The following is a 13,769-nucleotide window of genomic DNA, read 5'->3' as shown; positions in this document are numbered from 1 at the left end:
AAATTCAAGGTATGTGCAAAACATGGGACGTGCTGGAATTTGCCCATATTTAATGCACACACAATATTGCTGGCGTTGTCCGATGCCACAAATCCACAGGAGAGTCCAATTGGGGTAAGCCATTCCGCGATGATCTTCCTCAGTTGCCATAAGAGGTTTTCAGCTGTGTGCGTATTCTGGAAACCGGTGATACAAAGCGTAGCCTGCCTAGGAAAGAGTTGGCGTTTGCGAGATGCTGCTACTGGTGCCGCCGCTGCTGTTCTTGCGGCGGGAGTCCATACATCTACCCAGTGGGCTGTCACAGTCATATAGTCCTGACCCTGCCCTGCTCCACTTGTCCACATGTCCGTGGTTAAGTGGACATTGGGTACAACTGCATTTTTTAGGAGACTGGTGAGTCTTTTTCTGACGTCCGTGTACATTCTCGGTATCGCCTGCCTAGAGAAGTGGAACCTAGATGGTATTTGGTAACGGGGGCACACTGCCTCAATAAATTGTCTAGTTCCCTGTGAACTAACGGCGGATACCGGACGCACGTCTAACACCAACATAGTTGTCAAGGCCTCAGTTATCCGCTTTGCAGCAGGATGACTGCTGTGATATTTCATCTTCCTCGCAAAGGACTGTTGAACAGTCAATTGCTTACTGGAAGTAGTACAAGTGGGCTTACGACTTCCCCTCTGGGATGACCATCGACTCCCAGCAGCAACAACAGCAGCGCCAGCAGCAGTAGGCGTTACACGCAAGGATGCATCGGAGGAATCCCAGGCAGGAGAGGAATCATCAGAATTGCCAGTGACATGGCCTGCAGGACTATTGGCATTCCTGGGGAAGGAGGAAATTGACACTGAGGGAGTTGGTGGGGTGGTTTGCATGAGCTTGGTTACAAGAGGAAGGGATTTACTGGTCAGTGGACTGCTTCCGCTGTCGGCCAAAGTTTTTGAACTTGTCACTGACTTATTATGAATGCGCTGCAGGTGACGTATAAGGGAGGATGTTCCGAGGTGGTTAACGTCCTTACCCCTACTTATTACAGGTTGACAAAGGGAACACACGGCTTGACAAATGTTGTCCGCATTTCTGGTGAAATACTTCCACACCGAAGAGCTGATTTTTTTTTGGTATTTTCACCAGGCATGTCAACGGCCATATTCCTCCCACGGACAACAGGTGTCTCCCCGGGTGCCTGACTTAAACAAACCACCTCACCATCAGAATCCTCCTGGTCAATTTCCTCCCCAGCGCCAGCAACACCCATATCCTCCTCATCCTGGTGTACTTCAACACTGACATCTTCAATCTGACTATCAGGAACTGTACTGCGGGTGCTCCTTCCAGCACTTGCAGGGGGCGTGCAAATGGTGGAAGGCGCATGCTCTTCACGTCCAGCGTTGGGAAGGTCAGGCATCGCAACCGACACAATTGGACTCTCCTTGTGGATTTGGGATTTCGAAGAACGCACAGTTCTTTGCTGTGCTTTTTCCAGCTTGAGTCTTTTCATTTTTCTAGCGAGAGGCTGAGTGCTTCCATCCTCATGTGAAGCTGAACCACTAGCCATGAACATAGGCCAGGGCCTCAGCCGTTCCTTGCCACTCCGTGTGGTAAATGGCATATTGGCAAGTTTACGCTTCTCCTCCGACAATTTTATTTTAGGTTTTGGAGTCCTTTTTTTACTGATATTTGGTGTTTTGGATTTGACATGCTCTGTACTATGACATTGGGCATCGGCCTTGGCAGACGACGTTGCTGGCATTTCATCGTCTCGGCCATGACTAGTGGCAGCAGCTTCAGCACGAGGTGGAAGTGGATCTTGATCTTTCCCTAATTTTGGAACCTCAACATTTTTGTTCTCCATATTTTAATAGGCACAACTAAAAGGCACCTCAGGTAAACAATGGAGATGGATGGATACTAGTATACAATTATGGATGGACTGCCGAGTGCCGACACAGAGGTAGCTACAGCCGTGGACTACCGTACTGTACTGTGTCTGCTGCTAATATAGACTGGTTGATAATGAGATGTAGTATGTATAAAGAAGAAAGAAAAAAAAACCACGGGTAGGTGGTATACAATTATGGATGGACTGCCGAGTGCCGACACAGAGGTAGCTACAGCCGTGGACTACCGTACTGTACTGTGTCTGCTGCTAATATAGACTGGTTGATAATGAGATGTAGTATGTATAAAGAAGAAAGAAAAAAAAACCACGGGTAGGTGGTATACAATTATGGATGGACTGCCGAGTGCCGACACAGAGGTAGCTACAGCCATGGACTACCGTACTGTACTGTGTCTGCTGCTAATATAGACTGGATGATAATGAGATGTAGTATGTATAAAGAAGAAAGAAAAAAAAACCACGGGTAGGTGGTATACAATTATGGATGGACTGCCGAGTGCCGACACAGAGGTAGCTACAGCCGTGGACTACCGTACTGTACTGTGTCTGCTGCTAATATAGACTGGATGATAATGAGATGTAGTATGTATAAAGAAGAAAGAAAAAAAAACCACGGGTAGGTGGTATACAATTATGGACGGACTGCCGAGTGCCGACACAGAGGTAGCTACAGCCGTGGACTACCGTACTGTACTGTGTCTGCTGCTAATATAGACTGGATGATAATGAGATGTAGTATGTATAAAGAAGAAAGAAAAAAAAACCACGGGTAGGTGGTATACAATTATGGATGGACTGCCGAGTGCCGACACAGAGGTAGCTACAGCCGTGGACTACCGTACTGTACTGTGTCTGCTGCTAATATAGACTGGATGATAATGAGATGTAGTATGTATAAAGAAGAAAAAAAAAACCACGGGTAGGTGGTATACAATTATGGATGGACTGCCGAGTGCCGACACAGAGGTAGCTACAGCCGTGGACTACCGTACTGTACTGTGTCTGCTGCTAATATAGACTGGATGATAATGAGATGTAGTATGTATAAAGAAGAAAGAAAAAAAAACCACGGGTAGGTGGTATACAATTATGGACGGACTGCCGAGTGCCGACACAGAGGTAGCTACAGCCGTGGACTACCGTACTGTACTGTGTCTGCTGCTAATATAGACTGGTTGATAATGAGATGTAGTATGTATAAAGAAGAAAGAAAAAAAAACCACGGGTAGGTGGTATACAATTATGGATGGACTGCCGAGTGCCGACACAGAGGTAGCTACAGCCGTGGACTACCGTACTGTACTGTGTCTGCTGCTAATATAGACTGGATGATAATGAGATGTAGTATGTATAAAGAAGAAAGAAAAAAAAACCCACGGGTAGGTGGTATACAATTATGGATGGACTGCCGAGTGCCGACACAGAGGTAGCTACAGCCGTGAACTACCGTACTGTGTCTGCTGCGACTGGATGATAAATAATGATATAAAAAATATATATATATCACTACTGCAGCCGGACAGGTATATATTATATAATGACGGACCTGCTGGACACTGTCTGTCAGCAGAATGAGTTTTTTATAGAATAAAAAAACACCACACAAGTCACACGACGAGTGTTTAACTTTTTCAGGCAATCACAATATAGTATACTATACTGGTGGTCAGTGTGGTCAGGTCACTGGTCAGTCACACTGGCAGTGGCACTCCTGCAGCAAAAGTGTGCACTGTTTAATTTTAATAATATGTACTCCTGGCTCCTGCTATAACCTATAACTGCTCCCCAGTCTCCCCCACAATTAAGCTGTGTGAGCACAGTCAGATATTATACATAGATGATGCAGCACACTGGGCTGAGCACAGATATGGTATGTGACTGAGTCACTGTGTATCGTTTTTTTCAGGCAGAGAACGGATTATATTAAATAAAACTGCACTGGTGGTCACTGGTCAGTGGTCAGTCACTAGTAAACTCTGCACTCTCTAGTACTCCTAAGCTCCAGTAAATCAAGTGTCTCTGTCTCAATCTCACTCTCTCTCTTCTAATCTAAATGGAGAGGACGCCAGCCACGTCCTCTCCCTATCAATCTCAATGCACGTGTGAAAATGGCGGCGACGCGCGGCTCCTTATATAGAATCCGAGTCTCGCGATAGAATCCGAGCCTCGCGAGAATCCGACAGCGTCATGATGACGTTTGGGCGCGCTCGGGTTAACCGAGCAAGGCGGGAAGATCCGAGTCGCTCGGATCCGTGTAAAAAAAGCTGAAGTTCGGGCGGGTTCGGATTCCGAGGAACCGAACCCGCTCATCTCTAGTTGACAGTCAATAGGTTTACATGCATTAGATCGACATGGTCAGAATGTCTGTATGACAATGGTTGACACAGCATATGGTCGACATGAGCTTTTTTTTCTTTCTTCATTTTTAGAACTTTTTCATACTTTGGGGTCTATTTACTAAGCCTTAGATGGAGATAAAGTCGCTGGAGATAAAGCACCAGCCAATCGGCTCTTAACTGCCATGTCACAGGCTGTGTTTGAAAAATTAGTTAGGAGCCGATTGGCTGGTACTTTATCTCCAGCGACTTTATCTCCATCCAAGGCTTAGTATATAAACCCCTTTGTCATCCACGTGGACTATGATTGGGATCGGTAACCTGTGCCGGGTACATGGTACACTAAATAGGGGTCTATGTGCTAAAAGTTAAATATTGACACCTCAAAAACCCTAAACCCTCTTGTTGACCTTTTTATGTGTCATTTTCATGTCGACCTTTTGTTTGTGTTGACCTTTTTACTGTCAACCTAGCGAACCATACCCCTCACCAATGGTGGTGTCTCACAGTGCTGGGGGAGGGAATAATGCAGAACTCTGGCCCGCAGTGGTCATAGCAGCACCTGGCAGGGAGCTGTGTGTTACTGGGGTGGGGGCTGCTCTGATCGCCTTCCCCTTGGATCTGCCACTGAATCAGGTGCATGTGCTCCTGCAGTGCATGCATAGAAGAAAGTATTTATATTTGCCTACATACAGGATTGTACTCATCTTCTGGTATGGTCGCATTTATGTGTACATTTGGTTTTCTACCAGTCACTGTCATCTGTGTGCACTTATACTTACCATATACTAGATACAAAATATTAATCCTTAAACGGGTACTTACGCTTATGGCCATGACTGCTTAGCTCGCGGTGACTGTATGTTGAGACTTCCTCGCTGTACTTTGCATTGTAAACTTGCATATGCTGAGTTCCAGAGCTAGAACAGAGCAAGGTATACTCTGCAAATAGGCTTACTGTACGTTCAACTCTGCATCTATATTTGTTTGAATCCGCTAATGTTTGAGTCTAATGCACAGCAGGAAAGTCTGCCAAGTTGTCAATCACACTGTGGGGTAAATTTACCTAAGCTTCTAAACCAGAGAATTGGTGATGTAGCAACCAATCAGATGCTCTCTATTATTTTTCTATTGCCTTTTAGAAAATGATAGAAAGCATCTGATTGGTTGCTATGGGCAACATCACCAATTCTCTGGTTTAGAAGCTTTAGTAAATTTACCCCTGTGTCTGCAGTATTAAAAAAGATCCACCCTCTTAACACTACAGTAAGCATGATGGATCTATTTCAGTAGGCCAAAAATTTCTAATTGAGAAATTTAGAAAGAAATATTACATTAAGTAGATTGCGTTTATATGTCATCCTTAGGGTCAGTTGTGTGGTGAGGGACAAGATTTGCTTCTGTTTGGCCACATATTTTATGACTGGCAGCCACCAGCACTGGTTTTGCCTATTATATTGACCATGAATAATTTGAATTGGTCCTGGACCACCAACCCAGGGCACCCCTGCAAGTGTCTCGAGGCACCCCAGGGAGCCACGGCACCTCTGAACCTCTGATCTATTTAGTTAAAAGTAAACACTCCAGTTATTCCATATATACTATTCACTTTATTTGTATACCGTTTTTGACATATATTAAGATGGGATGCGGTCAGGATGCCGCCGGACGGAATCCCGGCGGTCGAAATACCGACGCCGGAATCCCGACCGCCACAATCCCGACATATTCTCCCTCCGTGGGTGTCCACGACACCCATAGAGGGAGAATATAATAGTGTGCCGAGCGTAGCGAGGCACCGTGCCCGCAGCGTGGCGAGCGAAGCGAGCCCGCAAGGGGCTTCGTTCCGCTCACCACCCCTGTCGGGATTGTGTGGTCAGGATTCCGGCGTCGGTATTTCGACCGCCGGGATTCCGACCGGCGGCAATTAGTACTGATCCCATTAAGATCACATAGTGGCTCTGCTTTCTGTTGAAGCTTATAACTTTGAATGCTTGAAGACATCGCTATGTGCAAAGTCTATTGAAAACTTAATATATTCACTATAAACCTTGTTTCAGAGCAAAGTGAGACCAAGGTAGAGCCTGCTCCTAAAGTGACCCATCAGCCAAAGAAAACAGCACCACCCCCACCAGTGCCACATAAGACCAAAGCCAATGCCAGTCCTGCCAACAAGTAAGATGAGATTACGGGGAGTGTATGCTTACAAGGGGCAGGTGATATTAATTATTAATGACTAATTATTTCAATATGATCTATCTCAGTATAAACTTTCTTACATCCAATTATTTACTATCTACACTCTTCCACTAACCTTTATTGCAGCTTCTTTATCTTTGCAATATGTGTTCTCCTCATATGACTGCTCCACCCTGAGGCGTCAGAATTTTTTTTTCATGAAATGTGGACTGAGCCAAAATAGCTTCTATGTCGGCAATTTGATGCGGCGTAGGAAATGGGACTCAATATACCCAGCCCACTGAAGATTGAGAAGCTGCAGCAAAAACGTGTATTAACCACTTGCCTGGCAAAGTCGCATGTGATGTCCATTAAGCGATTAAATACATTCTGCTGAATATATAGATTAGGAATTATATTGCCAAAACAGAACCTTTGTGACTATTTCCATATTTAACCCCTAAATAAGTATTTATCTTTTAATATAAAAAGTAAATGCAAAAAATGTCTATGGATGTGATTCATCCATAGACATTTTTTGCATTTACTTTTTATCTTGCCATATGTTAGAGTGCTAATCAGTTTTACAATTATTCATGGAGTGTGTGTTAATGTGTGACCAATATCAGATGATGACCCAGTGACCTCATCAGTGCTTGGTGGGAGAGGCCTTCGGTTTTATTGAACCCTAGATTATTCTTGAACTGGAATGGTTCAGTATGTGCAAAAGTGCTGTCACATTACTTATGTGTAAGTAACTATGGTAGAGAAAAGAAGACTCTAGTGTGGGCGCACTCTTAAGGATTGGTAAATATCAGGTGTAAATATGTTTGAACACTAATAAAACATAATTTTTATTATATTACCATTAAGAGGTCATGTAGCTCACAGTGCCACATTACCCAAATATGTGAAAAAGGATAAATAGAGATATTAGAGACACCAGGTGGGCTGGTGGCTGGATTGGAAAACGTTTCACCTGACAAGCGGGCTTGTTCACTTACAAAAGGGGGTTGACCAGCCACCAGCCCACCAGAGCTAAGGAACACCGTAATAGCAGCATCTGATCCCTGACAAGGATCCAGGTAACAGCCGGAGGAACTTCGGAGCATTTTTTGCCCGTTAACTCCTCTGGCTTCCAATTCCTTTCCGCACTGCAGAACAGCATTATCCCGACACAACGTACAGGCACTGCCCCAGGATCCAGGGGCTAGTGCCGGCCAATATACAATATATCTACTAATTGTTTGCAAGCCAGGCAGTTTCAGTGTGTGTTGCAGTTAGATTTCAGTAGCCAGCCAGGTCATTGCAGTGTGTGTTGGGGTCAGCTTTTTGTGGTATATACCTACACTACAGAGTGAATTTTTTGTACTATATTATTGTTCAACTATTAGGATGGATGCTATTACTGTTATTATACAACATTATATTTGATAACACAAGTATATCTGCGGAGGTATTTTTGTTGGTACACATGGAGTATTCTGATCTATATACAAAACGCAGCCCAATAATGTTTTTTCTAGGCTAGAATCTAGCATGCTTTTCTGACCCATCAATTGTCCAGAGTGAATCTCGCACCAGGCTCCAGTTGAATCAAATAAAACCATTGGTTGTAATGCACTTAATTCAGTACCTGTGATTAGAGCTATGTGTGCACTGTATAATTGGGTAATTAGTGAAACTAATTGGGTGTGATACAATAATGAGTACAAGATAGCAATACCATCCGCAGCAATACTGTGGTGAGAATGGCTTAAAAACTCATCTTTGTTGCAAATAGTTGTATCCTTCTTTATTTATAAGGTGATATTGCAACATATTGCTACTTGCTGAGACTGACTATTCCAAACTCCATTCTCATCTATTGAACATATTTTTCTTATTCAATACTTCCTTGTGCACACTGGTCTCAATATTTTCCAATACTCCCCTTATTTGGTGAACTCTCATCGGAGATCCAGGTTCATTCCTGCCTAACACAGATAGCAGATTCACCCATCTTTAGTTTACATCCCTTGTTATATACAAGACTACCATTATCATACTCTTTCGGTGCTCTCTCATTGGTGCCTCTATCAGTCTTGGGATCCTACTACCGCACCATCCCATATATACATAGTAACATAGTAACATAGTATCTGAGGTTGAAAAAAGACAATTGTCCATCGAGTTCAACCTATTTGTGGTCTCCTATGCATGATGATTTGACTAAAATTTCTGACTGATGCTGCTGTCAGCCGTTACATTTTATCCCTATTTATAGTAACTACTAGGTGATTCATCGCGCCGCTCTTCACACCGTCGTAAGGGGCTTCGCCCCCTTAACCCTTGCACTCCCTTGTGGCGTACAATATTTTTATTATGTGGAGTATTACATCCAATCATAATTGTGTGAGTGGCTAAATAGTGCACGGACACAGGGCGTGCAATGGTTAAGGGGTCGAAGCCCCTTACAACGGCGTGAACAGCGTACGCAGGGCCTGGTGAATCACCTAGTAGGTGCTGTGGTTGGGGGAGTGGTGGGTGCGGGGAAGATGCAGAGGGGACCCTGGGGTGCCGCGGGAGGGGCGGTTGCAGTGGTGATGCAGGTGGGGGAGGGGCTGATACAGTGGTGCCACAGGTGGGGGAGGGTGCGTGGGTGCCACGGGTGGTCCGGAGCACTGCAGGTGGGGGAGGAGCAGTTGCGGGGGTGCCCCGGGTGGGGGAGGGGCGGATGCAGTGAGAGGGGCGGGGGAGAGGTTGCTGCAGATGGGGGAGGGGGCCCGGAGCTACCGTGGGTGCTGGAGGAGGTGCGTGTGGGTGGCACGGATGGGGCCGGAGTACTGTGAGTGGTGGAGGGGTGAGTAATGGTTATCCTGCTTCTCCTCCTGTCAGCAGCTAAGCTGCTGTCCTCCCTTTGGCAGTGGCTGTACCGGAGACTCGCACAGCAGCCAGTCACTATTGTTAGCACCGGTGTCCCAATGCGCCGCATTACAGGGAAGAAGATGTACGCAATAAACTACAGCTCCCAGCAGCCCTAAGGGCCGGAATGCTTTCGCGCTAAGGGCTTCTGGGAGCTGTAGTTTATTTAGTGTGTCTACTTCCCTGTAATATGGCGCGTTGGGACACTGGTGCTAACAATAGAGACTGGCTGGCAGAACTGAGTGACTGGCTGAATCAATGTAAAAGGTGAGAGTGCTGTGCTGTGCCGTGTCAGTGACACTGCACACAGGTCAGGCGCTCAGCAAAGGGATGCAGTGCAGGGGGGCACAAGGAAGGAGAGGAGTTCTCCCTGCTCTGCATCCCTGTGCTGAGCTTCTGCTGCTATCCCTGCTGCTGCTGCTGCCGCCGGCTGGTGTCACACATGCAGCGGCGCCGGAAGCACAAAACCTTTTCTCCCCCTCGGCGCCGGCAGCAAAAAGCCTCCTCTCCCCCTCGGCGCCATCAGCACAAAACCTCCTCTACCCCCTCCCCTCCCCTATGTGACATTCAGTGGCCGGGAGGGAGGCAAAGTGGGCAGAGCTACATGGGACCATGCTGCAGCAGGAGGATGAGCTGCTACAGCTTCGGCCAGCTAGACTTCATTAGATAAGTGTCTGGAAAGAGAGTGAATGTGTGTGTATATACAGTGTCTGTGTATACTGTATATATGTGTGACTGTGTGTGTGTGTAATGTATGTACAGTATGTGTGTATATATGTGTCTGTTGTGTGTGTATGTGTGACTGCTGCATAATGTGTGTAAGCGTCACTGGTAGAGGGGGCATTACGTGTGTAAGCGTCACTGCTACAGGGGGCATTACTTGTGTAAGCGTCACTGGTACAGGGGGGGCGTGACATGTGTAAGCGTCACTGGTTCAGGGGGCATTAAATGTGTAAGCGTCACTACTACAGGGGTAATTATGTGCGCTGTGCGTTTGTAAAGTATGCGAGGGTGCAAATTTATAGTTTGCAGGGGGCCGGCGAACAGTCTAGCAACGGCCCTGACTGCACACCCATTGCACTACACAGCACTGTCACCTTTTACATTAATTCAGCGTCCATACATTACCCTCCGCGATATTACCCTCTGTATCCATTACATTAACCATATCGGGGCTTCCGGGCCGGCAGGCCAGGTTCTGTGTTGCGGAGTCTGGGCATCTGGGTATCTGGGCGTGGCTGTGGCAGGGAGGCACTTCTGTGACTTCACGCACAGAGGAGGCTCCGGGGCTCAGAGAGTATGCGGCGCAGGGAGGCCTATGAAAGGCTTCCGCTGTGCCGCTTTCATATACATCTATGCCGGTGGCCGCAGCAGTTTTTGTTCCACCTGCGGGGCGGCTAGGGAGTGGGGATTGTTGATGCCGGAGGGGGCAGGTGGACTGGCAGCAAGACTTTGGTGGTCATTCCAAGTTGTTCGCTCGCTAGCAGTTTTTAGCAGCCGTGCAAACGCTATGCCGCCGCCCACTGGGAGTGTATTTTAGCTTAGCAGAAGTGCGAACGAAGGGATCGGAGAGCGGGTACAAAAATATTTTGTGCAGTTTCAGAGTAGCTTCAGACCTACTCGGCGCTTGCGATCACTTCAGACCATTCAGTTCCTGATTTGACGTCATGAACACGCCCTGCGTTCGGCCGGCTTTTTCTGAACACTCCCTGAAAACGGTCAGTTGACACCCATAAACGCCTTCTTCCTGTCAATCACTCTGCGGCTGCCTGTGCGACTGAAAAGCATCGCTAGACCCTGTGAAAACTACATCGTTCGTTGTAATAGTACGCCGCATGTGCGCATTGCGCTGCATACGCATGCGCAGAAGTGCCGAGTTTTTGTCTGATCGCTGCACAGCGAACGAATGCAGCTAGCGAACAACTCAGAATGACCCCCATAGGATGCTGCGGTAAAAGGATGTTTTTTCCCCTATCTACAGTGCGGAGACTTGCTGCAGATGCAGTGGCATACCCTCCAACTGCACCTTTTTGGCAGGTACAATCCCTTTTTTTTATGGTCTGTACGTTTTTTTGACTCTCCAAGCTTCCATTAAAAGTATAGGAAAAGGGGCGTGGTCACGGCGCTGTACCCGTGGCCACGCCCCCTTTACGAATGTGTATCAATGTTTATGTGTAAATTGTTGGAGGGTATGTTGCTGCAGATGCAGTGGGCCTATTTTGGGGTGTGGGACTGGAGCTGCAGCTCCATCAGTCCCATTGCTAATCCTGCTCTGTGAAAACACAGCAGCAAAGGGCAGAGCCACCCATTGGATGTAACCTGTGTGGGAGGGTGTTTCTCGCCCAATCGGCTGTGGACTGGGTGTGATAGATCTGCCACTAACCCAATGAGAGCTCCTAGCCACGCCCAGCGTTAGAGACCCAGGCACAGAATCACAGGGCTATTATATAGGAGATCAGGGCCGGTTCCAGGGCTTCTGGCGCCCCGGGCGGCATTGGGGGGGGGGGGGGCGTGGCTTCATACAGGGGGCGTGGTCATTTGCGCCCCCTGTACAGACTGGAATGATGCGCGGTGCGCGATGACGTCATCGCGCACCGCACATCAAAGGTCCTTTCAACGAAGAGAAACTAGACGCTTAGCGTCTAGTTCCCTTCGTGGAGAGGACCTTGGCCGTGCGGTGCGCGATGACGTCATCGCGCACCGCACAGTAAAGGACCTCTCCACGAAGGGAAACTAGACGCGTACGCGTCTAGTTTCCCTTCCCAGCGGCTAGCGGCAGCAGGGCGACAGCGGGGGCCGGGGGGCACACACTGCAGCAGCGGATCTTGCCCTGGTGCGGCGCCCTCCGGAAGGCGCCCTGCGCCCTCCGGAAGGCGGCGCCCCAGGCAAAAGTACTGCTTGCCCGTGGCAAGATCCGCTACTGTAGGAGATAATGCATGACTATGCACCATACCCCTGGATATCCTTATCCATTAGGAACTTATCTAACCCATTCTTAAAGGTGTTGACAGATTCCGCCATTACAACTCCCTCGGGCAGAGAATTCCAAACATGTATTGTCCTTACCGTGAAAAAGCCTTTACGCCGTATTGTGCGGAATCTCCTCTCCTCTAACCTGAGCGAGTGTCCACGAGTCCTCTGTGTTGATCTAACCAAAAACAGGTCCCGCGCAAGCTCTGTGTATTGTCCCCTTATATATTTGTAGATGTTGATCATATCCCCTCTTAGTCTCCGCTTTTCCAATGTAAACATGCCTAGTCTTTCAAGCCTTTCCTTGTATTCCATCGTCTCCATGCCCTTAATTAGTTTGGTCACCCTCCTCTGTACCTTTTCAAGCTCCAGGATATCCTTTTTGTAGTACGGTGCCCAGAATTGTACACAGTATTCAAGGTGTGGCCTCACTAGTGATTTATATAACGGGAGTATAATACTCTCGTCCCTAGCATCAATACCCCGTTTTATGCATGCTAGTATCTTATTAGCCTTCTTTGCTGCAGTCCTACTTTGGGTACTACTGCTTAGCTTGCTATCTATGAGGACACCGAAGTCCTTTTCCAGTTCAGAATCCCCTAATTTTACCCCATTTAGTAGGTAGGTGTAATTTATGTTCTTGTTACCACAGTGCATTACCTTACACTTGTCTGTGTTGAAGCGCATTCTCCATTTGGCTGTCCATGCTTCTAATTTAACTAAGTCGTTCTGAAGAGACTCGGCATCCTCCTCTGTATTTATAGCCTTACACAATTTGGTATCATCTGCAAAAATTTACACCATGCTCTCTAGACCTTCTGTTAGGTCGTTAATGAAAATATTGAACAATAGCGGTCCTAATACTGAGCCTTGTGGCACACCACTTAGCACTTCAGTCCAAGTTGAAAAAGATCCATTAACCACAACGTGCTGCTTCCTATTATCTAACCAATTTTTGACCCAAGTGCATATTGTGCTTCCTAGCCCTGATTCTTGTAGCTTGTAGATAAGTCTCATGTGTGGTACAGTATCGAACGCTTTGGCAAAGTCTAAAAAGATTACATCCACGTCTTTACCCTGATCTAGGTTTGCGCTTACTGTTTCATAAAAGCCAAGTAAGTTGGTTTGACAGGATCTGTCCTTCATAAACCCATGTTGATTCCTTTTAATGACCTTATTGGTTTCAAGGAACTTCTGAATACTATCTCTTAGAATACCTTCCAATACTTTCCCCACTATAGATGTAAGACTAACTGTTCTATAATTACCTGGTTCAGCTTTACTTCCCTTTTTGAATATAGGCACTACTTCCGCTATACGCCAGTCTTTGGGAACCATACCTGATATAACTGAATCCTTAAAGATCAAAGATAGCGGTTTTGCCAGTTCAGAGTGAAGCTCCATTAGAACCCTTGGATGAATACTAGAGATGAGCGCCTGAAATTTTTCGGGTTTTGTGTTTTGGTTTTGGGTTCGGT

At 46.8% G+C, this 13,769-nt stretch overlaps 1 protein-coding gene across 3 annotated transcripts in view; it reads left to right on the top strand.

Annotated features, from left to right (window-relative positions):
• Positions 1 to 13,769, top strand: part of SH3D21 (SH3 domain containing 21) — a 228,756-nt gene that overhangs the window by 124,590 nt on the left and 90,397 nt on the right. For all 3 annotated transcript variants that reach the window (XM_063954398.1, XM_063954394.1, XM_063954397.1), the window contains exon 12: positions 6,300 to 6,414. In XM_063954398.1, the coding sequence (XP_063810468.1) occupies positions 6,300 to 6,414 (115 nt within the window). The remainder of the gene's footprint in view (positions 1 to 6,299; positions 6,415 to 13,769) is intronic.

Source organism: Pseudophryne corroboree, chromosome 2 (genome assembly GCF_028390025.1).
Source record: "Pseudophryne corroboree isolate aPseCor3 chromosome 2, aPseCor3.hap2, whole genome shotgun sequence".
NCBI classification, from domain to species: Eukaryota; Metazoa; Chordata; class Amphibia; order Anura; family Myobatrachidae; genus Pseudophryne; species Pseudophryne corroboree.
The sequence above is the reverse complement of the archived record's forward strand: the minus strand, read 5'-3'. Positions and strand labels throughout refer to the sequence as shown.